We start from the raw sequence: 24,758 nt of genomic DNA, 5'->3' as shown, positions 1-24,758 counted from the left end.
TTTGAATTTGCTCAGAGTTGCAATTTAATTTACAATCACCATGTGATTGATTTGTACATGGGTTTAGTTAGCTAAGTTGGCTAGAAAGCTGGTTTGTGATGGAGAGCAATACCAACAGCATGGCTTCTATTCCCACACCAGCTGACCTTGAAGGTCATCCTGCCTTTTCAGCCTCTCACCTCATGTGAAATGTGGTGACCCTCAGGTTAAACCATTACCAATCATTTCTGTCTATTGAGAGAGCAGCCTATGGATTTATGGCGACTTTACCTCTACCTTTTTAATATGTATACTTTTATAAGAGAAAATTTGTTTTTGGGCAAGCCCAACCATGAACATTGTGCAATAGTAGCAGCTCCAATGAATGGGAGTTTTAAAGTTTGTGGTGACTTTGTTGTTCTTCCAACTTTTAAATACTGCACTGATATGCAGGGCTAAGAAGTGGGATCTCAAAACTGGAGCGTAAGCTTTAAAAATCCGAAGGGACTAAACACCCTGTAACTGAATGTTAATTAAAGTGAAGTAGAAGATGGGCAGAACGAGGAAGAATATAGATCAATTAAATTTGGTTAAAGAAATTCAGTAAGTGTTTGCAGATAAGTCATACAGGGAAATTAAACTGCGTAGTTCAAAAGTGAAGCTGGTGCTTTTAGAGGTGAGAGGTAGATTCATGGGGGAAAAGAATTATGAAAGTGCCATTATTTCCCAATGAATTTCAGTTGCACTAAGTTTTATAACCCTTTGCAAGTTTTCAATTACGCATTGAAACAAGAGTTATACTTTTGCCCTTTTAAAGCAGTATGCAGTCTCGTTTTCAGCAGAAAACTGAAATATAAGTAGCTTTCACTGTTGTTTTACTATATCATCTGAAAGACCTGCATTTAGTTGTCATTGAGGCCTCTTTTCTTTTGTTTAACTTTGATTAAAGGATAAATTTGTCTTCAATAACGACTAATGTGAAACATGAGGTTGTTGACTTGCTCGCTGAGCTGGCTTGTTTTTGTTCAGATGTTTCGTCACCATGCTAGGTGACATCATCAGTGGAACCTCTGATGAAACAATGTTATTCTACTCCGCTTGGAATTTATACTGTCCGGTCTGTTTTAGTGAGTACTGTCATTTCAGGATTTCATCTGTATGGGTTTATATATGGGGTCCAATTCTATATGTTTGTTGATTGAATTATGGGTGGAGAACCTTTCCTGTAGGAATTCCCGTGCGTGTCTATGGTTGGCTTGGGCTACCGTGGTTACTTTGTCCCAGTTAAACTGATGGCCTTCATTGTCTGATTATACAGATGTTAAGGAGAGTTCATCGTGCCATTTTGCTGCTAGCTGATGTTCATGTATTCTGGTGGCTAGTTTCCTTCCTGTCTGTTCGATGTAATGTTTGTGGCAGTCGTTGCATGATATTTTGTAAACCACGTTCATTCTGCATGTTGTGAGAATGGGGTCTTTAATCCTTGTAAGTGTTTGTCGTAGAGTGACCATGGGCTTGTGTGCCATCATGATTCCTAGTGATCTTAGGAATCTTGTTGTTAGTTCCAATATGTTCCTGATGTAGGGAAGTGTGGTAAACATATCAGAACTGACAACAAGACTCCTAAGACCACTGGGAATCATGATGGCCCACAAGCCCATGGCCACTCTACGACAAACACTTACAAGGATTAAAGACCCCATTCCCACAACATGCAGAATGAACGTGGTTTACAAAATACCACACAACGACTGCCACAAACATTACATCAGACAGACAGGAAGGAAACTGCCCATCAGAATGCACGAACATCAGCTAGCAGCAAAACGGTGCGATGAACTCTCCTTAACATCTGTACATTCAGACAACGAAGGCCCATCAATTTAACTGGGACAAAGTAACCATCGTAGCCCAAGCCAAACATAGACACGCACGGGAATTCCTACAGGCAAGGTTCTCCACCCGTACTTCAATCAACAAACATATAGAATTGGACTCCATATATAAACCCATACAGATCAAATCCGGAAATGACAGTACTCACTATAACAGACCGGACAGTATAAATTCCAAGTGAAGTAGAATCACGTCACTTCATCAGACGCTCCACTGATGTCACAAAGCGTGGTGAGAAAACGCCTGAACAAAAACAAGCCAGCTCGGCGAGCAAGCCAACAACCTCATCCAAAACCCGAGCTACAGATCTTTGCCAATACTTTAATGTGAAACATTTCTCAGTTGCAAAGTAGTATCATTTATTGCACAATCCTGTTGGAATATTATAGGAACTCAATTGATTTACTCATGTCTTGTGGGGAAGGAAACCTGCCAGCTGTCGTTTTGATTGACTGACTATATTTGATTGTGAAGTTAGAGTAATATTCTCTACACTTGACTGCCTTCAGAAATAGCATACAACCATTGTAATATTTTTCAGATTTTCAGCATCTGCAGTGTTGTGCTTTTTTAAGACTTGAAAATTTATTGCTATTTTTTCTTCTTTTGCTTTTTCTCTGAATCCAAATCCTAAATCTCTATTTGACAGAGCTGAGGGAGTGTCTTCACAGCACTCATTTCATTAAGTGAAAAAGGCAACTTGTCCACCTGATTCTCATGACAACTAGGGATGAGCAAAAAATGCTGACCCTGCCAGTAATACTAGTACTGTGTGAATGAATTAGAGGTTTGATTGCATGCTAGAGTGAGGCATCAACTCTTGTTTTAACCTAGTGTGCTCTGCACGAGTAGTGTTATTATGACAGGGAACTAGAGAACAGGTCAGTCTTCAGAGACAGTGAAAATTCGTCCAGAGGCAATTGCATTTTACCAACCAACTGAAAGTACATTAGCTGCTTTTTTGTTTTTTAAAAAAAAACCTCTTGCATGTTTTTGTTCTTTCCTGAAGATGTTTATTCTTTCTGGTAAGCACAGTAGTGAAGTTGGACATTATTCTCTTCATATGTCTCATCATTGTGTGCAGCCAATATTTTCTGTGCATGAGACTTCTGAACTGAGCTATGTGCATCTCTAGCAGGAATTGCAAGACAAATTTAGATTTTTAAAAATGCTTTCCTTTCTCTTCCTCACTGAAGCTAGGTTTATTGATTTATGTTTTTATACTGATCAAATTTAATTTTCTAGTTTTGGAAACAGAAGCTCTTCCAGTACCGTTGAATGATGAAGTTGAGAATCTGCAGCTATCACCATTCCCTGAATGTGAAGTACAGAATAGGATTGGAATTGCTTCAGTGCCTGGATCTACCAGAGTAACTGGAAATGCCTCTATCCCTACAGGACAAGGTAATGACAAATAAATGTGATTTGTAGTTCAGCTTGTTGCCAAGTATGTAGGTGCTTAATTGTGATGGTTGAAAATGAGAATGTTTGTTTGTGATCTGCTTATTCCTCTACATTTTTATTAACTGATTAACACTTGTAATTAATGTTGCCATTTATATCAAGTCATTTAATGCAGGCATCCCAACTGAGACTTTGATTAATGTATTGCTGCTCCAAGAGTTAAACACATCATAAGAATTTGCAGGAGACAATAGACACAACTCTAGCAGCATAGAACCACCCTTAGATTTTTCAGCTCAGTGTTACTTCACTTTTATAATATTTAATTTGGGTGTTATAAATGCATGTGCTTTTTTCTGGGACTTTTTACTGACCCTTATGTTGGCCCATGAAATGATTTTGACATTTTATTTTCCTGTATTTGGTGCTGGGACTGATTACTCCTGCGATTTTTGGCATAACAACTGCTGTTTGTACCTAGATGCTGGAGGCGAAAGTGGAACGTGATATTGTTAAGAACCCTAAACATTACCAATTCCACGATGCCCTCCCTCAACATGTTTGTTGATCTGGGTAACAGCAGACTTCAGGTCAACATTGAGATCTGTGAATCCCTGCCTCATGGTTCTGTCAATAATTTCACCCAGCATCTTAAGGCAAACCAGAAAGCATTTTGTAGATTGCTTCAAAAGTTTTAGGAAGCAACAGCCTGCGCATTCGAAAGAAATATTTCCATTATTATTTGGATTCATGACGCATAGAACTGAAGATGTGATATGTGCTACAATATACTGGAGCGAAGTCCACTATTCGTCACTGAATGCACAGTTAGCTAATGGATGTTTGTCATTGGATCCTTGTTCATGAAGCATTATCTGTAAGAGTAACTAGTGAGTGTGAAACATAGGTAGTGACTCTTGTGGATGATCCTCTGCATTCACAGATTTTCCTTTTATAAGCAGGCCCTGTAAGTTCTAGAGCAGTACTAATCCTCCAGGTGCTTGCATTTTATCCACCATTACTATTCTTTTCTCCTACGTAGAATGTACAGCTTAGAAACTGGCCATTTAGTTGAATTGTCTATGTCTGCATTCATATTTGGCATGCAGTTCCTCCCACTTACTTTGTCTCAACTATTAGCATATTATTCTGTTCCTTTCTTCCTCGTGCACTTATCCAACTTCCCTTTAAAAGCAGTTGAGGTATTTGCTTCAGCTACCCATGAATTAGCTAGTTGTAAAATCTAGCCACACTCTCCATCTTGGATTTATTCCCAGATTTAGACTCTGCCACAAGTGAACATACTTTCTGTACATGTGCTAGACAGACTCCAATCCCTCCAACCTTTTAAATTTAGCACAACCAAACTCTCCTACTTGATTATGTTGACCTACATATGGTCCTGGTCGCCACTGCCTCAAAATTAAAATGGGTATGCTTCTATTTAAATCCTTTCATAGGCTTACCCTTGTCTATCTTTGTAACTTCATCCAACTTACTTTTTTTTTCCGGCTTTGTTCTCTGTTCACCCTATCATTGGACTATTTTTCCTTCAGCTGTCTAAAATACTATGCTTTAGAATTTTCAGCAGGTTTGGCAGCATCTGTGGGGAAAAATCAGAATTAACGTTTCGGGTCCAGTGGCCTTTCAGAACACCTTCAAGAGACCTGCTGAGATTTTCAAGCAAGTCCTGTTTTTGTTTCTGATTTCCAGCATCCATAGTTCTTTTGTTTTTTTTATGCTTTGGAATTCTCTCAATTTTTCAGCTTCTCCATCTTGCTGTCCTGCTGTCAAAACCCAAATCTTTGACTAAATTTCTCATCACCCTTTCTAATCACTCCTTTGGTTCAGTGTTCTTTGCTACATCCCACCTCTGTTGCTCTTTTGAACATTTAAACCTCTGTAAATTGTACCTGATTTAACTATTGACAAAACAGAAATAATCAGTTAGAACTAATTAGAATTCTTTTGAATATCTCTGTTCACGTGCAAGATTTGTCTTGTATGTTACAACAATAATCATTTGTTTTCTAAAAAAGTAAATGGCTGGTAGAAAATCAGATACCTTGCAGATTGTTCTTCTGTTTTGATTTAAGTTGTTTCCCAGCTTATCTTGGATGTACGGTCTGTTCAAGGGTTAATGCCCAGTCCAAAGCAAATGAGTCCATTCATACTACTCAAAGTGATTTTCAAGGATTTATTACTTGCAAAGAGATACTCACAGACTTAACAGTGGCGTCTGGTCTGGCTGCACCAAATGCAAGGAAAAATCTCTAGAAGATTCAGACTGGAAGATTATTATTATTAGCTAAAGTTAAAGGTGTGGAAAGTGTAAAAGCTAAGTAGTTATCTTATGTATGTTACAGCTGCAAACATGTCTTTTCTTTCAGATCAATTTTCGAATGGTCCTTTAGTTAATGGTCATGGAATGCGTACTTCTGCAAAGAGGAAGGCAATGAGTGATTCAGAGGAAAGTAGTTTAGAGAACCCAAACACAGGGGAGATGGAAGACATTGCACAATTAGGTAGCAACGCGTCAGCTAAATCTGGCCATGGATCTGAAAGTGGATCAGAATCAGTTCCTGGATCGGATAAAGACCACATTGAAGGAGATCACGATTACAGCAAGGCTGTGAGAAGAAAGGCAACAGGAAAAGGAAATATAAAAAGCAAGGTTGTAAGAAGGAGACGGCGGAGGAGGAAACGCTTCAGATTTTCAATACCAGCGAACAAATATAAACGGGCAAAACTATTAGATGATTGGTTTGATGACGATGAATTGTGTGTCGATCGATTGAATAAATGCTCCACAATTAGAACTAGAAATCAAGGTAGAAGGACGGTTTTGTATAATGATGACTCTGATGACGATGGCTTTGTCCCAGCTGGTGAACGTCTAAACCTTGGTACGTCAAGATCGGGAAGAATGCGACGAATGACAGAAAAGGCTAAGGCAAGTCATTTAATGGGATGGAGTCACTGATCATAAAAGCAGAGAACTTTTCAAACTGAACTTATTACATTTGTACTGCAGGGATATGATATGCACAATTTTTATTAATTTATGAGATGGGGTTGGGGGGCGCGATGTGGTGTCAAGAGAGCCTTTTTTTTTGTAGTGGTGCTGATCTGGTTGTCAAACTGCACTTCGGTCTTCCAAACTTGCTTACCATCTGCAGAATCCAACCTCAAAGGCAGTGTAGCCTTAACATATTAAAAGATATCTCTGAAGCCACTGATGCACAAAGTCACTAACAGTTATGTAATAGGAAATACCCATCTATTTGCCACGACACCTTGAACATACCTGGGCAGTGTTCCTGATCTTGCGCTTTTTTGTATGTCGAACACACAGCAGAATTTGTTGAAATTCTAGCCATAACCTCTTACCATACAGTAATAAGCCTATCCAAGTTTTTTGCACAGTTCTTCCATTCTCAGTGGCAGCTATTAAAGGTTTACAGTATGTATATTATTTACACTAATTATGTTTTTGACTTATTTGATCTGCACTGGCTTTTTTTCAAAATCAGGATTGAATTGTAATATATGTTACATGTGTTAACTTGTTTTTATTTGAAGTTGAATTTTACTTCACTGGTAGATTTTGTCTTCCAGTGATGGAAATAATGAGCAAATAATGATTGGTGCCTTTGTAATGTGCTGAATATAAGTACTTGAGTGATATTTGATAATGTTTTGCTTTAACTCTGTACAAGTTGAGGAATATGAATTTTGAAGCATTCTGAAATGCTTTTCAAATGTTTACACCCTTCAACATTGCAACATTTAAAAATGTCTGTGTTGTGTGTTTTAGCTTTTATGAACTTGCTATTTTATCAGCTTTCACGCCTGTATTTTCTATGCCGTCCTTCTTCAGCAAAGAAAAATGCAACAAGAATTGTTTCATTGCTGACAATGCTATTCTTTGCTTATCTTTGTAATATGACATATCTGATTTAATGTCACTTATCAGGAGGCAAACCTTGTAATAGTGAATGTCTGCGTCTAGAAGATGAACCAGCAAGAAAATCTTTATAGGCAACCAATATGGTTTTTCTAAGAACTTGGATATGACTTCAAACTGCTTTTCCATCAAAAAAGATTCCTAAGTCACTGTATGCTTTGCCTACATGGCAATTCTAGTTTCTCTGCCTGTCTGTCTCTCCCACTCTATTTAGTTCCCTTTCTTTCCTTTTTTTTGTTCTTCTCCACTCTCAAATTGACCCAGGTTAGTAAATTCAGAATATGAGTTCAAACTGTTGGAATTGGATTGGAAATTGGACTAATGCCTTTCGACAGTAAAGAAATGCTTGGGGGTCTTGAATCTGAAGTCTTATTCTCCCCAAATAAAGTATTTTCTTCATTTGTAATTTAAATCTACGCTTTAAAAATTATTTTTATGGACTAAGTACACTTTAGAGCATTATCATATTTATTTATTTTATGGCTGGTTTCTGTCCACATTTGACTCATCATTTTCTGTTTGTATGTATTTGAGTACTGAGGTTGATACATGAAACACCTGTTGTTTGTATAGATAGAACCAGCTATATTATGTTAGTGTTCTGTAGGGGGAAGAAAATAATTGCAAGGTTTTCTGAGAAAATCATAATGTTATCAGTGTATGTGAATACACCTTAACAAATTCTACGAATTGCTTTTTCCCTGCAGTTTGCATATGACATTAGCATGACAGAGGTGCTGTAAAATTGTTTAAATGATTTTTTTCACGCAAAGCGTTTCACTAAAGTTGCTTGAGGAACAATAACATATGCAATTAAAGTTGTACAGGACAAATCTGTAGTCCTGTTTATTTTTCTACAGAATGTGTGCATTGTGCACATGGCTTCATTATTTTGTATAAATTACACAAATCTTTATAAATCAATTTGTTTTTTGGTAAAATGTCCTAATTATGTCTGCACAATCAAAGGTTCAGTCTTAAGAAATACATTTTTAAAACGTATATTGCTCACAGCAAGTATTGAATTGCAACTCTAGTGAAATGCCTTACTAATTATTCTCCAAAGATTTGATGGTAGGAAGGTACTCTGCGTGAGTGTGTGAGTGTGTGTGTGTGTGTGTGTGTGTGTGTATATACGCGTGTACGTGCATCTAATCTTTCCTCTCCATAAGATCATGCAGCACATTTTTTCTAATCTGTGAACAAGCATTGTATTAAATTCTTTCAGTCCTTGCTGCCAATTTGAGCCAAAATCTCCAGGTAGGTGATTTTTAAATGGACCAGATTGCAACAATAAATTGACTTTCAGGGGACATGATTTCACCAAATTGTTAATTTTGGTGTCAGTCTCTATTTATATATGTACCCATATAAATATATTTTAAAAAGTCAGCATTTCAGGGATTTTTCTTGCCATATGGGCAGACCAAATGTAATGTTGATATGCAATGATTTACTGTGAGTTAGTTGACCATTTTTATACTGTAAAAAGTGTAAATATGTAAGCTCTTTGTTTATAAAAGTTATTACACTTGTGTTCACGGTGTGAGTTCTTATTTGCTGTTTTCCCAAAACTGCCATTAGTTGTGTTCAGATTTTTCCTGTAGCTGATGTTTTATGGGGTTGTACTCATTTTACTCCCTTAGTCTCTACTTCCACCACCTCCCTATCTCAAAATGCATGGATCTCAAAATCCTTGGTTTGGAGGTGTACAGGAGTACACCAAGTGGAAGGAGATGGGAACAAATCACTGGTAGGTCCACTATTCACTAGGGTCTGCGGGTGGTTGTGGATGTTGGTGGTCAGTTGATAGTTATGTTCCAACCCTCAATCCTGAGAGCATTCTGATCTCTGACAGTGGGGACAAGGAGAGAACTCTTCTACTCCTCCGGTCCCATTTATACTAAAGAAATATGCATTCTATCCAAACCTGTCCTAACTTCGGTTAGCTGCCACTTGGCCACTGTTAAATCTGCAGAGGTTTACTCAGTGGTTGCCAGCCTCATTTAATATTTAAATTGCTTACCTGGCTCCCTGAAGTGGTTGACTGCCTGCCCCTTGCGCCATTTCTGTCAAGACTGGAACCAGGTCAGACTTGAGTTTAAAATTTTTAAAAACATATAGCAACTTGCCCAACCCCAACACTGTTTTTCCTTTGTTTTATACTCTCCTAATTCTTCAAATGTAACCCAGATAAACACCTTCCTCGAGAGAGAGAGAGAGAGAATTGGAATGCTAAGTGCATTATTTGCATCCAATTTATGAGAGAATATGCTCGCATCGGAAGCTCATAATGTTGAATATATATTCACTGGAGTTAGAAGAATTATGAAGGGCTTGTCAGGCTGAACACAAAAATGTTGTTTCTCCTAGCTAGCCTCAGGCTATGGAGTTGACTCTTCCAGACTGAAATGAGGAAGCATCCTTTTGCTTAAAAGGTGTGAGTCTTTGGAATTTTCTACTATAGAGGGTTGTAGATGTGCTGTCATTCAATATGTTTAAGGCTGAGATACAGTTTTGTCTCAAACTCCTCTCACCATTGGCGCCATGAGATTTAGTCACCAGACCCTGCTACTCCTCTTCCTTTCATGTGCATGCTGTCTCCCTGGACCCATTCACTTGATCCATCTTCAGAGCCTCCCTTTAAAAATCTGCTTATTCCAGCCATATCTTTAGTCATTTTTTTTCCTTTCCTTCCTCAATGTTGGGATTGTCTCTTTGCTTTGGGATATTTTACTTTAACAGTACAGTAGAAAAGTAAATTAATCATTGATCCAAAAACCTTTTAACTTATCCTTCTGCAAAAATGAGGACAATAAAAATGGAACTGACCACATTGTATGTTCTAAAAGTGCTCCAAGTTACAGACAAAATGCCCGTTAACTTTTAAAAACAACTGAACTCCCACTCTTTGGTTATACTTCACTGTCATTTAAATGGCCACTTTATTCTCTCGATGCAAGTCCAAGTGATTCTTTTGCTACTAGGAGTTTTGCCACTTTACCTTTCCCAGTCAAGTAGCAGTCATGCAGATTAGAGGCAATTATCCCGTGAACTTGGTTTATTCAGTCAGTGTGAGCTCATCAGCATTCTGCATGGTGAACAATAAAGATTTCTGATTCTATCCCTAGTTCGCCTCCCCCTGCCCCACTGTCAAGTTGAATTGCAAATCCATACATCTGTCGCTAAAACCCTTTCTTTTATAAATGAAGAGACAAGACATGGCACACAACATAGGTGGTGAAGGGGGGGAATATCTCCACACAGTTTTGGCACCAGTCCAGATCATGGATACATCCATGTGTTTTTCAACTTGCTCCAAATCCTTGCTAGTGAGGTTATGTGTGTCTGTGCATATATAGACATACATACACACACACCAATTCTCAGTTCTCATTGACTGGCTTATGATTTGTCCTTCAGTCCTTCTGAAGGTGTTTTACCCCCTTTTTGTTTCAACGGGATTAACAGAGAGAAAGGTGAGGGAGAGCAGCTACTTGGGATTTTCTCTTGTTACTTCCACACAGAAGGGAAATATGGATGCTTTCTCTTCACAAGCTGGATGTTTCTGCTATACTGCCCACAGCTAAAGCTTGTAGCCACCTGTGCTGAACCCACAACTGATCAGGATGAAAAACCAAAAATCACCGAGTGCGTACAAGCAGTGTTGTTCTGTCTAGAATACTCCCTCGCTGCTTGAATAAGCCAACATTGCAGATACCCTGCGTATCAGTAACTTTATTTTTAAAATGGCAAACATCTTTGTTTTTGGTTTAAAGCAGTATCTTTCTCCTGTTTTTAGTCAACACAAGAAGAAAGCAGTCTTTACAATTCCTCCATCTATTCAAAACTGAAGATATCATTCCATCAAAAACAAGTCTCATTTTAAAGACAGTAAAGAGAGATGGGGATATAGAAAAGCCTGAAAGATCTGCTTTGTTTGAATAATCTGTGTGGAATTTATAAAAACTAACATTGAAATTTTGGTTCTCAGTTATCCGTATTTCTAGAACAAAAGGGTTAAACTCAAACTTTAGACAATAGTAATTGTTTAAGTACTTGAAGTACAAAGTGGGACTTATTTTAAACAAAGAGATTTCTGAAGAAGGGTCCAGACCCGAAACGTCAGCTTTCCTGTTTCTCTGATGCTGCTTGGCCTGCAGTGTTCGTCCAGCTCTACGCCTTGTTATCTCTTATTTTAAACAAAGTTTTGCGCAATTTGACTTTGACTTTTAAGTGTTCATGTTGCACCATTTCAATGTTTTCAAAATGGTGTGCTGGGATGTGTTTTTAGCTTGGCTTTGTTCTCAAGACCCAAACTAACACTGGCCAAAACTGTAAGCCATCCTTTTTGTAAAGAAATAAATTGTCATTAAACAGTTCCTTTTAATTCTATGAAATGAGAGAAAATGCTGATTACAAGGTGCGGTAGACATAATTTGCTGAATGCACAGGCCACCATATTCAGTTTTGGGTATCCAGTGTATGCCATGCAGATTCACCAGAATTGCAGCTTGGTTTAAAAGTTTAAATTATGAATAATACATTGCATAAACTTGTATTTCTTTCAGAGTGAAAGACAGATTGATTTTCAGATAAAGGTACCTAAAATGTTAAAAGGGTTGGGTGAAGAAATGCTTTCTTCTGGAAAATTAAGAGCACGGGGACACAATCTTGATGTATTCTGGGCCATTCTGAAGGGAAGTGAAGATGGACTCTTCCCCTGCCCCTTCCCAACACACGCAAAGTATTAGAAATCTGGCACTTTTCACAAAATCTGTGTATTCTGGAACAATAGCAGCTTTAAAGGCAGACCAACTGATTTGTTTTTGTTTTGATACGTTAAGGTCTCTAGGAAGCTGCAACATTAAAATTCAAAAATATGCAAATTTGAAAAAGCTAACAATTCATAGCACCTATGGCAAGGAAGATGGCTTCCTGCTTGTGGATGTTTGCTCCTAATCCAATTCTATGCAATAAAGAGCATCAGATAGAAGGTCAGTACTTTTGCCTTGGCTTAATAGTTCATTGGCAATGTTTAAGTTTCTCACAGTCATACCAACATTTAAATTAGTACAGATAGAGGTTCTGAGTGGTATGGTAGGTTTAAAAATAGATAAATCTCCAGGTGAAATGTGTCCACTTGTTAATGAAGCAAGGGAAGAAATAGCACAGATGCTGACAATTTTCAACTCCTCTGTGACCACAGAAGAGGTGGACTGGAGGACAGCGAATGTGGTACTATTATTCAAGAAGCAAGCAAGGGAATAACCAGAAAATTACAGGCCAGTCAGTTTAACCTCTGGGAAAGTACTGGAAGCAATTATGGGAGACAGAATTAATCTGCAGTTGGCAAGACAGGGATTAATCAAGAATAGTCAGCATGGTTTTGTTAAGCAGAGATCACGACTGACAAACTCAGTTGAATTCTCTGGGAACCAGATGTGTAGGCAAGGGGAATGTATTGATGTAGCCTACTTGGAGGTCAGCAAGCCTTTTGATAAAAGCCCATGGGAGACTGCAAAATGGGATCCAAGGAAATTTGTGCAATTGGGTCCAGAATTGGCTGAGGCAGGAAGTAGAGGGCGATGGTCAAGAGACATTTTTGTGACTGGAATCCTGTGTCCAGTGGGGTTCTGCAGAGATCACTGTTGGGGCTCTTGCTGTTTGTGATATATACATACGTATAAATGATTTAGACTTGAATATAGGAGGGATGATCAGTATGTTTGTGGATGGTATGAAAATTGGTGCAATGGGCAAGTAGTGAGGAGGATAGCCTTGGACAACAGGAAGGTATAAATGGGCTGATCAGTGGCAATTGGGATTCAGTTGTGTTAAGTGTGAGGCTTGGGCAGGGACAAACAAGGCAAACTAGTACATGATGAGCAACAGGACCCTGGGAAACACTGGTCAGAGAGACATGGAATTTATACCTATCAGTGGGAGAACTATTGACTCTTGTGGACAGGTCTCCTATGGGCTGGTTATCTCTGGTAGTTTTTACACATTTTTGCCTACCATGTTGCTAGTCTTCACTCCACTCTGGCCTTGCTGAAAATGGCAGTATCAATTGATGCTGGCTGACCAAACAATTGGAGGAAAAAAAACATCAGATGGCTGTGTGATCCACATATAAGATACCCTGGTTGACCCCTTCGAGTTGCAAATGCACAGTTTTAATGACCCACTTCAGTCTAGAAGGGTTGCATCCTGGAGGAAAGAACCTCCCCAACGGTGCATATGTGGTAGTGATCTACGAAAATTGCTGATGCCATGTAGGAACCGGCAATACCAACAGTGCTGGTAATATGTGTCTACACAGACGTGAGAGATGGAAGAGAGACCAGTACACTTTATTTCCTATACAGGCTTGGTTCCAAGAGTCAGCGCAAGAGGACTAAACACCATAATAGATGTTGACTTGCCTGTTATAAAAGAGAACATTGGTGGCCCTACCAACGTAGAAGTACCAACATAACCCTCTCAAATTGTAGCTGTAAGGATTGAAGTGGAACTAATTTGACTGAAGTCGGGAACACTAGTCTCGCGCTGAAACATCTACTATGACAGTGTACGTTGAACCTGTCACTATTGAGCCAACTTAAGACCATAACCACTGAAAGTGAGATTGTGATACATTACCCCATTGCAACCCACTCCTTTCAATAATTGGCACATTTTGTGTCCATGTTATAAAGACATTAAATCAAGAGCATTAGAACAAACTACTCCAACAGCAAATAGTGGTGAATATCATACAATAGCATGTTATTGTGTAACATATAACGGCAGTGGGCCAGTGAAATAACCAGGGTCCTTTGTGTGTTCTATGTGTGTGTTAATGATTATAATGACCAACACAAGCGCCATTGACATGTGCTGTGCAACCAGAACATTTGGAAACTTTAAAGACTGAGGCAAGACCAAGGAGTGTATATAAATGGACAGAAGAAAACAGCTTCTCCGCCTATTATAGCAACAATTTGCTGAGTGCAAATTTAAGATCTCAAGCATCCTAACCACAAAGACACCAAAGCAAATCTTGGATAAATGTAGGGTATTGCAGAACACCCATATGGTTGCCCAGATGCTGCCACCTGACAAGACTGGCACAAATAAGCTTAGACGATGCTCCCCAGGATGATGCCAATACCCAGGAGTCGGTCATCCAAGAACTGTAAAGGATTGTTCATCCTCCAACCAATATCCTTAAACGTTGGGATACAGATGACCAGTTATTTCCAGCTGATGAAGTATTAAGCAAGAGGGGTGATTCCAAGGTCAGGGCAGGGGCTGGTGGAGTAAAATTAATTCCAGGCCAATAGGTCAGAATTCAACAAAGTCTAAACAACCTGACAGAGGAATGCAGGTGCAAAGAACCAATAGGCAAAGGAAAGAGAGAGGTTTAGAGAAACAAATACTTTATAAAGGTGATGGATGATGGCAGGGGAGTAGGCAAGATCCAGGCTCAGCCCAGGGCTCACCCTTCGCATCTGCTTTTTCTCTCCCCTTTTTCTTGTTCTCTCTTTTTTAGGTTTTTTTTTAAACTTACTTTGTCAAGAGAGCGGCAGTGATGGCATTGAAGAATTGCAGCAGCTGAGGGCCTGGAGTGGAATGGTCATCGGGCTTGGAGCAGAGCAGATGGCTAGTGGTCAGCAGGCCGGAGCAGAGCAAGACCGCTAGTGGGTGGTGGGCCCAGTATGGAGGAGAAGGCTAGCGGTCAGCTGGCCAGGCCGAAGCGAGACGGCCAGTGGTCAGCAGCTCTGGAGCAGAGCGGGACATTCTGTGGGACCGCACTGAAGCAGGGAGGCCTAGGGGCCCAGAGTAAAATGGCTGATGGCCAGTGGGCTGGAGAACTGGAGTGAGACAGCTGGCAGACTGCCTGTCACAGGTAGTGGTCAACAGCTTGTGAGCCCAGTTGGCCTTGGCTCAGTGAGATGGAAAGCCCCCAAAGCGGTGTGACTGCGGGCTATAGAAGGACTATAATGTTAATCTTTTAACTTTTATTTCTTTATTTTCCTAATTCACTATGAAAACCTGTAATGTAGGTCTTCTAGCTCTTCTGTTTGTTTCTCTATTTTTGGACCTAATCTATTTTAGCACCTAAGATTTGGTACTTGGTATCTAAGATGGTGCAGTGTGTAGCCACATTGTACAATTTTCACTGTACTCCTATACGTGAGTACGTGACAATAAAATCTAATTCTAAACATCAATTAGCTTGGCTTATGGGAGGGAGATACCATGCAAAAGGAGCTTGAATTTAATTTCACGTCTCAGCTCTCTTTGCTGATTAATAAGGCAAACATTGGAAAGTTTGTTAGAGACACGATGGACAATTAATATGCCCTGTAGAGGAGGAAATGGTTTGCAAAGTCATCATGGATTCAGATCAAAGGAGTGCAATAGGTCCAGATGGAGTGAGACTGGCCAAAATTCAAGCTATCCATAACAACGATGCCAGATGACCATCTTGACTCTTCTCCCTGTGTTTGAAGTCATGCACAATTCCAGACTCCTTCAAAAAGTGTCAAACTGACTTGATGCCTAAAAGTGAAGAGTAGGAACGCATGAGAAATATTGATAACTGGAGACCCATCACAATTGGTCCCATTTTAATTTGTCTCCTTACAGAATAGTGGTAAAGAGACTCTGCTCTCTTGTAGTATAAACTTGCACAAAAGGATTCTTAGTGGTCATGTGAGGTTGCCAAAAAAAAAAGCAGCAATTCTGGACCTCCGTTATTTTTGTAGATCTGGTGAAGGCAGTCGACTGTAGGGCAAAAACCCTTAATTAAGACTCTTTGGTGAATCTATTTACCCAAAGCTTTTATACAATTAATTACAGATCTTTTTACAAACAAAACAGTTATTGAAGGGAATCATTTAAAAACAAATTCAATAAAAATTGTAAGCTGAATAAAGCAGGAGGACTCCTATCCCTGATACTTTTTAACATTGCCCTGGATCTGTTTTTATACACCCTAGAAGAGGCCAAGTCAGGAGTATCTGTGACCATTAAATGATAGAGGAAAAAACTGCTCTGCCTTAGCTTTTGCAGATGGTATTTTGCTGATGACTGATTCGCACACGGGAATTGAAGAACGTCAAGATCGTCTAAATGCCTTGTGAGAGCACTGATCTTACTATTAACACCTCTCAAACCAGAGGTTTTCATTTTATTTACAAAAGTTTGACCTTTTCATGTAATTTTGAAAACTGCTGGACATTGAGAGGAGATAGCATTGAAAATGCCCACCCAGGTGAGGTGGAGAAGTGCTTGGTGCTCAAATTGACCTATGAGCTGGTGTGGTGGAGGCTGAATGTGAGGAGAAGCTTAAGAACTGGGTTGTCAATTTGGATGTGGCTGCTCTCAGTCCAAACTAGAAAATCAAACTCTTCAGAATATGTATCATGTATAGTCATCTGGTGCTTAGTATCTGAAAACATCTTCTAGAAATTTGATTTAATTATTCAGAACAGCACAAAACAATTTCTCCACCTTCTACCCCATACAACTGTTGGCATTTTATATGCCAAAAACAAGGTCGAAGGACTAAGTCTGCATAAGCTCAAAGTACAGATCCCTACCACCATCATGAGAAAAAGGGAATCCCTTGAGGCTTCAGAAGGTCCCATCATTACAGCCTTCTTTCACTTGTCAGGAAAGAGCAACCAAGAGATTGTGCAGGGATTGAGAGCTGAAGATCAAGAGCAAATTACCAAAAAGATTATCTGGCTGACAATGACAAGGGACTTTGTGCTGTTTAATGCCAATCCATATTGTAACGCTGCTGTCATCAGAAGGTGAAGGTGAAGGTTATAGTCATTCTCTGTTTGTCTTCCCAAGACCGCTTGCAAAAACAAGTCCAACTTGGCAAACACAGCCAGACACATTTTCAATAATCTGATTCATGTGCTTTTGGATTAGTTTTTGGCTTACTGATGCCTCAAATGGACAATACTGTTTTAAACAGTTATCAAATAATGTCCTAAATGTCATGAGCGTTGTATTCTTCTGCTAGATACGCAGACCATTCTTTCACTTATAGTTTCATGAAGAAGCCTCCCCAGAAAAATTTAGGATTTAATTTTTCCAGGGTTGATATTTTATCTGGCAACTTTTTAAGTGGAAGCTTGAGGCACATTGGAGCTAGGCATACTCGCTATCTTTTTTTTATAACATGTGAGAGAGCTGCACATTCTGTGCGAGGTTGACCTTCTGAAATGATACCATTTTGCTTCATGTCATACAGTTGTGCTGAAGGTTTCCCCAGAATTTTCTTTCTGCACATCCTTGGAGGATTGATAAATGGGGTTACATCATCCTTGGAGGATTGATAAATGGGGTTACATCATCCTTGAGCTGCAATATTGCGTGCCCTGAAAAATTGCTGATTTTTTCCAGTGATCTGGATGCATCTATTGGAGATCAATTTCTGATTCAGTAACATCATTCCTGAGTCTGTTTCACCACAGTTGGTGTAGTTTGAAGCTCATGCATTGTCACTATGTTGAGAGCTATGCATTTTGGTGGTACAACCATTGCTAGACTATTGGTATCTACCAGGTAGAAGGTTTTGGGAATCTGAACTGAGCTTGCATATTGATATTGCAGTGTGATTGCACCAACGTACTGAATTTGCTGATGTTTTTACTGACATTTGTCTCTTGTAAGTTGTACCAAGAAAGTGCCATTTGCTGAGATGCATGCCTTTCAGAATGCATTGTTGCAGCAGTGCCTCTATTTTAGCTGTTGGGGTGTGTTGCCCTGCCTTTTCAGAACACGTGATGTCAGTGGTCGTAAAAGATTCTTATCATGTTATACCATTGACACGGTTTGAGAGGTTACCATTATGAAAAGTCAGTCATCTTCCAAAGATTGCCTTTTGCTCATATGGCTGTTAACTTATTGAATATGTTTGCGTATGTGTACATTCTCAATACCCACTTTGTTGTCCTGCCTTGTTGATCATCTGCGCTTTGTTCCAAAAGTGAAGCCTGAACTCAGAACCATATTTCTGGCACGTGCATATCAAATGTCTTTTGATACAGCATGCTTTGCAAATGCAAAGAAATATTTTCGAGTAGATGCAACAAACTGCATCTATGACAGATCTTGCTGGTGTGGGGAACTTTGTTCACTGAGGCAATAGTTTTGGCTGCAGCCAAAGCGAATTTGGTCACTTTCGTTGGTCTGTCATTATACCTTCTTGATTGTGTCCATCTTCAATGATGTGTCAATGGTACAAGCACTTTTATTGTCCAGACTGTCCTTCCTGAAGGCTTTAATGGGTCTAGGGGCAACTACCAATTCAGTTAGCCTCTGAGTTATTTGGAGAAATCACACTTGAGCGTTTTGCGGCAGCAACTTCCAACAAATGTGTCAATACACCTTGGGATTTTAGTCTGCATGCTGTGAGTTGAAGTCTGTTAATCCCGAAGTTAATTCTTACCTGGAGCTGGCCATCAAGTACTTTCCAGATCTTTGCTGGATTCCTTCATCATCCATGGAAAGGTTGGATGTATTAATTCTGCGAAGGCTGTCTACTACTAACAAATAATATTCAGAGATCGCATGGGATCAACTTGATCTGCAAAAATTAAAAGCTACACATGTTGCTTAAATAGCTTCAATTCAGCAGAAATAATATTCACTGCCTCATCCAAAATGAAATGTTTGCTTTCCATCTCTAAAGGTTTTTGGGGTTTTTTTTTAAATTGACATAGAGTGAAGAGCACTGTGTTTCATTCTTTGCTTTGCTTTTCTTTTTTCTCCATTTTTTTTTCACTGCAGCCCATTTTACTAAGTTTCAATCAGGCTATTTAAACAATACAGGCCTGTAGTAACAGGTTTCACGCATCCGACGATATTCACATCAAATGGTATGACTGCATCATGCACGTTTCCCTCAGAGTCATCTGTCCAGTGCTAGAACAAAGTGACAGAGTGAACTGATCTCAACATGTAGGTAACTTGGGTATAAGGTTAGAAAAAGATGTTTTAGAAGCTGTAGGTTTGTTCATGTTGCTGCATTTTAACAGAGAGGAGCCATCGACTACTGTTCTTTAATGCTATAAGAGGCTTTTGACTTTTATATAGGAAAGTAGGCTATAGATTTGTTTTTTTTCACAATAGAGGCAAGGCTTCTGGCTTTATAAAGGTTAAACCTGCTGCCTCCTAGCTGTTGGATTTGTAAATCTATACTTTCAGAAATTGGCACTGTTCCAAATGGTTTGAAATGCAGGTCTGTCCTCTAGCTGAACTTCAGTGAGGATTCCTTGTGTCTGGCCAAAGAACTTGTATTCTTTTCAAAGCGACTACTGCTCCTTATCAGTGTGCAACTATTATGATCTGCTACCATATTGTGGGTCTATTTGCTTTCAGCGTATAGTGTGTATTGTCTCCCCTCGGGTACAATGTTAGCTTGGGTAACATGACTAAATATGCATAACGTAACTAAAGATTTTACAGACGTTTATTGCAGTTCCTGGTATATGTGTGTATTACAGTCACAGGTCCTTCAGTCTCTTAGTATCAAGCTATTTGACTACAAACATCACATTTCCATCAGCGTGTCATGTTTCAAATGGCCTTGTTAGGATGGTGATGGAAACCTTTCGATAGTCAGGTCTCATGCAATGATGCAACGATGGTATCATGAGCATATCTGTTAATGGTATTCTGCATATTAGCTGCGAGAGACAACACGATGCCGCTCTAATTTGTTTTACTTTTCTCAAACACAACATTTAAAAGCACTTTTTTTTCCAATCCTTTTAGCTGAAAAATGTTCAATAAGTCTAGAAATGAGATATTAAACATTAAGTCCATTCAAAGAATGAATGATTGCTATAAATGTAATTCATTATTTCAACTTGCAATGGCATGTGAATTGTCATCAACAGGGATTGCCCAAAAGAATGACTGTCAAGTATGAGGAAAATCAAAGCAACATCCTGCCTGACTCATATACTGACCAATCATCCACAGATAATGTGTGCTAAGGACAGGTTTCCAATTAAACTATTTGAGAGCCAGATTTCACTGTATCAATGAGGTCATCATAGTAGCTTGGACCTTGTCGATTGTTCCTCCCATTTTTTTAATCTTACAGAAGTTGAATAAGGAGGAGAGATGTGAAAGATTTGTGTCTTTCAAAGTTGTAAGAATAAAAGTATGGATCTGGTCCTTCCTGTTAACAAACTTGCATAAATTGATATAAAGTTCTTGGTTAACATTTTTTTTTTAGTATTTTCCTGTTATCTATGATTTGAATTCCTAAACAGTTCAGAATGAGAATCCTCACAGTGAGAACAGGCTATTCAACCCAACAAGTCCACACTGACTCTCCGAGGAGCATCCCAGCATCCCACCTAGTCCCTGTAACCCTATGTTTCCCATGACTAATCCACCTAATTTACACATCCCTGGGCACTATGGGCAATTTAGCATGGCCAATCCACCAGCCTGCACGTCTTTGGACTGCGTGAGGAAACCGGAGAACCCAGCGGAAACTCACGCAGATGGGGGGAGAACTTGCAAACTTCACACAGTCATCTGAGGGGAGGAAATCGAACAGTGGGTCCCTGGTGCTGAGAGGCAGCAGTGTTAACCACTGACCCACCGTGCTGCCCTTTAACCTTAAATGAATTGCGATTGGATTGTAGTCGGAGATGTCAGACATTGCCCTTACATTTTAAATCCCTGAATATATTTTTCAATCTACTTTTCATCATGTAAATATTAACTTCTAACAAGGAACTCAATGGCTCACAATGTCTGGAAAGATCAACAATTACTCAAAGCTTGTGTGTTATCGTTTTTATAATGGAAAAACCTGAGCTCTTGTGACCTTACAGAACTGCACTTGTAAAATGTAATGCTTTGACATTTACTAAAAATATAATTGCTCCTTTTTAAATTTCCACAATTCCCCATTTCACTCGTTCCAATCAGATTTCTGCCCCTTCGTTGCACCAAAATAGATCTTAATCAAAGTCCTCAAAGATGCTGAGTCTGGTCAGTGATGAATTATCTCCTTGCTCTCTGCAGCCTTTATTATCGCCCTTCACACAAGTTCATTTTGTACCAATTGTCCATTCCCCCACTTTACTCCTCCCTTTCCAATTATAACTAGGTCAGTTCTGCCAATGCCTTCTGCACCCATGTCTATGTCATCATGCTCAATCATAAGCTGACTTTCTGAACCTATATTCTCCACATCTTAAAAATACTTAACCTTACCATTCCTGCCTCGGCCCATCTGATTGAAATTTTCATGCATGCTTTCATACAATCATAGAATCCTTACAGTGTGGAAGCAGGCCATTTGGCCCAAAGAATCCATGCCAATCCTCTGAGGAGTATTCCACACCCTTACCCTATCCTTGTTACCCTACATTTCCCATGAGTAACCCACCTAGCCTGCGTATCCTTGGACACTATGGAGCAATTTAGCATGGCCAATCCACCTAACCTGCACGTCTTTGGACTGTGGAAGCTCCTGGAGGAAACCCACACAGACACGGGAGAAAATTGCAAACTCTATGCAGACAGTTGCCCGAGGGTGGAATCAAACCCGGGTCCTTGACGGTCCCACTAGTGTCAACTCTAAACACAATTATTCCAATGGCTTTTCACATCTTATTTACTCCAATACATTTCTCCTCCAATGTCCATATTCATACTGACATAATTGCAAGCTAGCACCTAACTGTTTATAAAATACAAACAAAATAGTTGGGATCTTAATGTGAAATGAGGTTGTATTGCACTTATCAGCAAAGATTAAACAAATGCCTGTTTTTCTTATAAACAAAGGGCTAAGAGTTCTCTCAAATGGAAGGATTTGTTACGATAGATGCAGACAAGGTGTTTCCACTTGCGGGTGTGACCAAAATCAGTGATTGTAAATACAAATTGGCACAAGGTAAAATTGGAAAGATGGCCCGGCCATGGCTAATAAGGGAAATTAGAGACAGTGTTATATCCAAGAAGGCAGTTGTTAGCACTGCTGCCTCACAGTGTCAGGGACCCGGGTTCGATTCCAGCCTTGGATGACTGTCTGTGCGTAGTTTGCATGTTCTCCCTGTGTCTGTGTGGGTTTCCATCGGGTGCTCCAGTTTCCTCCCACAATCCAATGATGTGCAATTTAAGTGGATTGGCCATGCTAAATTACCCATATTGTTCGGGGATTCATAGGTTAGGTGCATTAGGAATTACAGGGCTAGGGTAGGGTTCTGGGTGGCATGCTCTTTGGCAGGTCAGTGTGGACATGTTGGCTCAATGGTTTATTTCCACACTACAGGGATTCTCTATATTTAAAAAAAAATTCTTTAGCAGGGGCATACAAATTAGCCAAAGAAATACAGCAAACCTGAGGACTGGGAGTAGGTTAGATTGCAGCAAAGGAGAAGAAAGAAAGTGATTAAGAGGGGAAAAAATAGAGTACAAAAATAAGCTTGCTTGGAACATAGAAGCTGATTATAAAAGTTTCTATAGATATATGGAAAGAAAAAAATGTTTGTGAAGACAAATGCAGGTCACTTACAATCAGAAACAGGGTATAAAGAAATGGCAGACCAATTAAATGCATATTTTGATCCTGTCATCACAGAAGAGAACTCAAATTCCCAAAAATGTTGGAGAATATGGATGGTGAGAGGCAAGGACTGAAGGGAATCAGTATTAATAGGGAAATGGTGTTGGAGAAATAGATGAGATAAAAGAGTTCAATAATCTACATCCCAGAGCAGTTGAGGAAGTGGCCCTAGAAATAGGAGAATGCATTAGTGGTCATCTTTCAGGATTCTTTTAGACTCTGGAACAGTTCCTCTGGTTTGGAGTTTAGCTAATGTAACTGCACTCCTTTAAAAAAGGGGGTAGAGAGACAAAAAGGAGTAGTTGACTATTCAGTCTGACATCAGTATTACGCAAAGTGCTGGAGTCCATGATAAAAATTCAACAGCACAGCATTTGGAAAATAGTAACAGGACTGGGCAGAGTAAGCATCAATATTACAAAAGAGAAATCGTGCTTTACAAATCTTCTGGAATTGTTCAAGGATGTAACTAGTAAGTTTGACGAGAAAGAGCTAGTGCATGTGGTTTACTTGTACTTTTGGAAAGCTTTCAATAATGTCCCTCATAAGAGATTAGCATGTAAAATTAAAGCACATGGGATTGATGTTGTGTACTGCCGTAGATAGAGAACTGGTTGGCACACAGGAAACAGAGAAGAAATAAATGGGTCTCTTTCTGTGTGGCAGGCAGTTATTAGTGGGGTACCACAGGGATCAGTGATAGGCTATTCACAATCTATGTTAATGATTTTGGATATGGGAACTAAATGTAATATATCCAAGCTTGTAGGTGACCCAGCATGTTGGGAGGGTGAGCTGAGGAGGATGCAGAGATGCATCAGAATGATTTGGGAAAATGCATGGAAGATGATGTATAAGGTGAAGAAATGTGAGGTTATTCACTTTGTTAACAATAACAGGAAAGCAGATTGTTATAAAATGGTGATAGATTGGGAAAGAGGGAGGTGCAGTGAGACTTGGGTGTATACTCCTGAAAGTAAGCAGACAGGTTCATCAGGCAGTGAAGAAGGCAAATGATATGTTGACCTTTGTAGTAAGACAATTTGAGAATGTGTTGATTCAATTACCAAAATGACCAACTGCTTCTTTTATACACTATTCAGGATAAAAGAAACTCCACCAGGTTGCTTTAATGAACTCAAAATAATCCATTAATTATGAACAAAACTTACTCTTAAAGCAAGGGGCCACTACTGATTTGCATCTAAGGTGTGATCCAGAATGAGAACTATATCTATTAATCTTCCACACACATGCACTGACCCAAAATGAAAAGACAAGTTTCTCCAGTGGCTTGTGACCGCTTTGCAGAACACCTATGCTCGGTTCGCACTAAACAACTGCACCTCCCAGTCGCGAACCATTTCAATTCCCCCTCCCATTCCTTAGACGACATGTCCATCCTGGGCCTCCTGCAGTGCCACGACGATGCCACCCGAAGGTTGCAGGAACAGCACCTCATATTCCGCTTGGGAACTCTGCAGCCCAATGGTATCAATGTGGACTTCACAAGCTTCAAAATCTCCCCTCCCCCTACTGCATCCCAAAACCAGCCCAGCTTGTCCCCGCCTCCCTAACCCGTCCTTCCTCCCACCTATCCCCTCCTCCCACCTCAAGCCCCACCCCCATCTTCTACCTACTAACCTCATCCAGCCCCCTTGACCTGCCCGTCCTCCCTGGACTGACCTATCTCCTCCTTAACTCCCCACCTACACTCACCTTTACTGGCTCCATCCCCGCCTCTTTGACCTGTCTGTCTCCTCTCCACCTATCTTCTCCTCTATCCATCTTCTATCCGCCTCCCCCTCTCTCCCTATTTATTTCAGAACCCCCTTCCCCTCCCCCATTTCTAAAGAAGGGTCTAGGCCCAAAACGTCAGCCTTCCTGCTCCTCTGATGCTGCTTG

The 24,758-nt window shown here is 39.8% G+C and overlaps 1 protein-coding gene across 1 annotated transcript; it reads left to right on the top strand.

The window, feature by feature from the left end:
* The first annotated feature begins 3,120 nt into the window (after window positions 1-3,120).
* On the top strand, window positions 3,121-8,787 carry LOC125484884 (bromodomain and WD repeat-containing protein 3-like). Its single transcript, XM_048605429.1, has 2 exons — window positions 3,121-3,279; window positions 5,670-8,787. Exon 2 carries the CDS (start codon window positions 5,708-5,710, stop codon window positions 6,260-6,262), a length of 555 nt encoding a protein of 184 aa, XP_048461386.1. The 5' UTR covers window positions 3,121-3,279; window positions 5,670-5,707; the 3' UTR covers window positions 6,263-8,787.
* Window positions 8,788-24,758: the final 15,971 nt, after the last annotated feature.

The sequence above is a fragment of the Rhincodon typus genome, chromosome 14 (assembly GCF_021869965.1).
Source record: "Rhincodon typus isolate 14 chromosome 14, sRhiTyp1.1, whole genome shotgun sequence".
Classification (NCBI taxonomy): Eukaryota; Metazoa; Chordata; class Chondrichthyes; order Orectolobiformes; family Rhincodontidae; genus Rhincodon; species Rhincodon typus.
The sequence above is the reverse complement of the archived record's forward strand: the minus strand, read 5'-3'. Positions and strand labels throughout refer to the sequence as shown.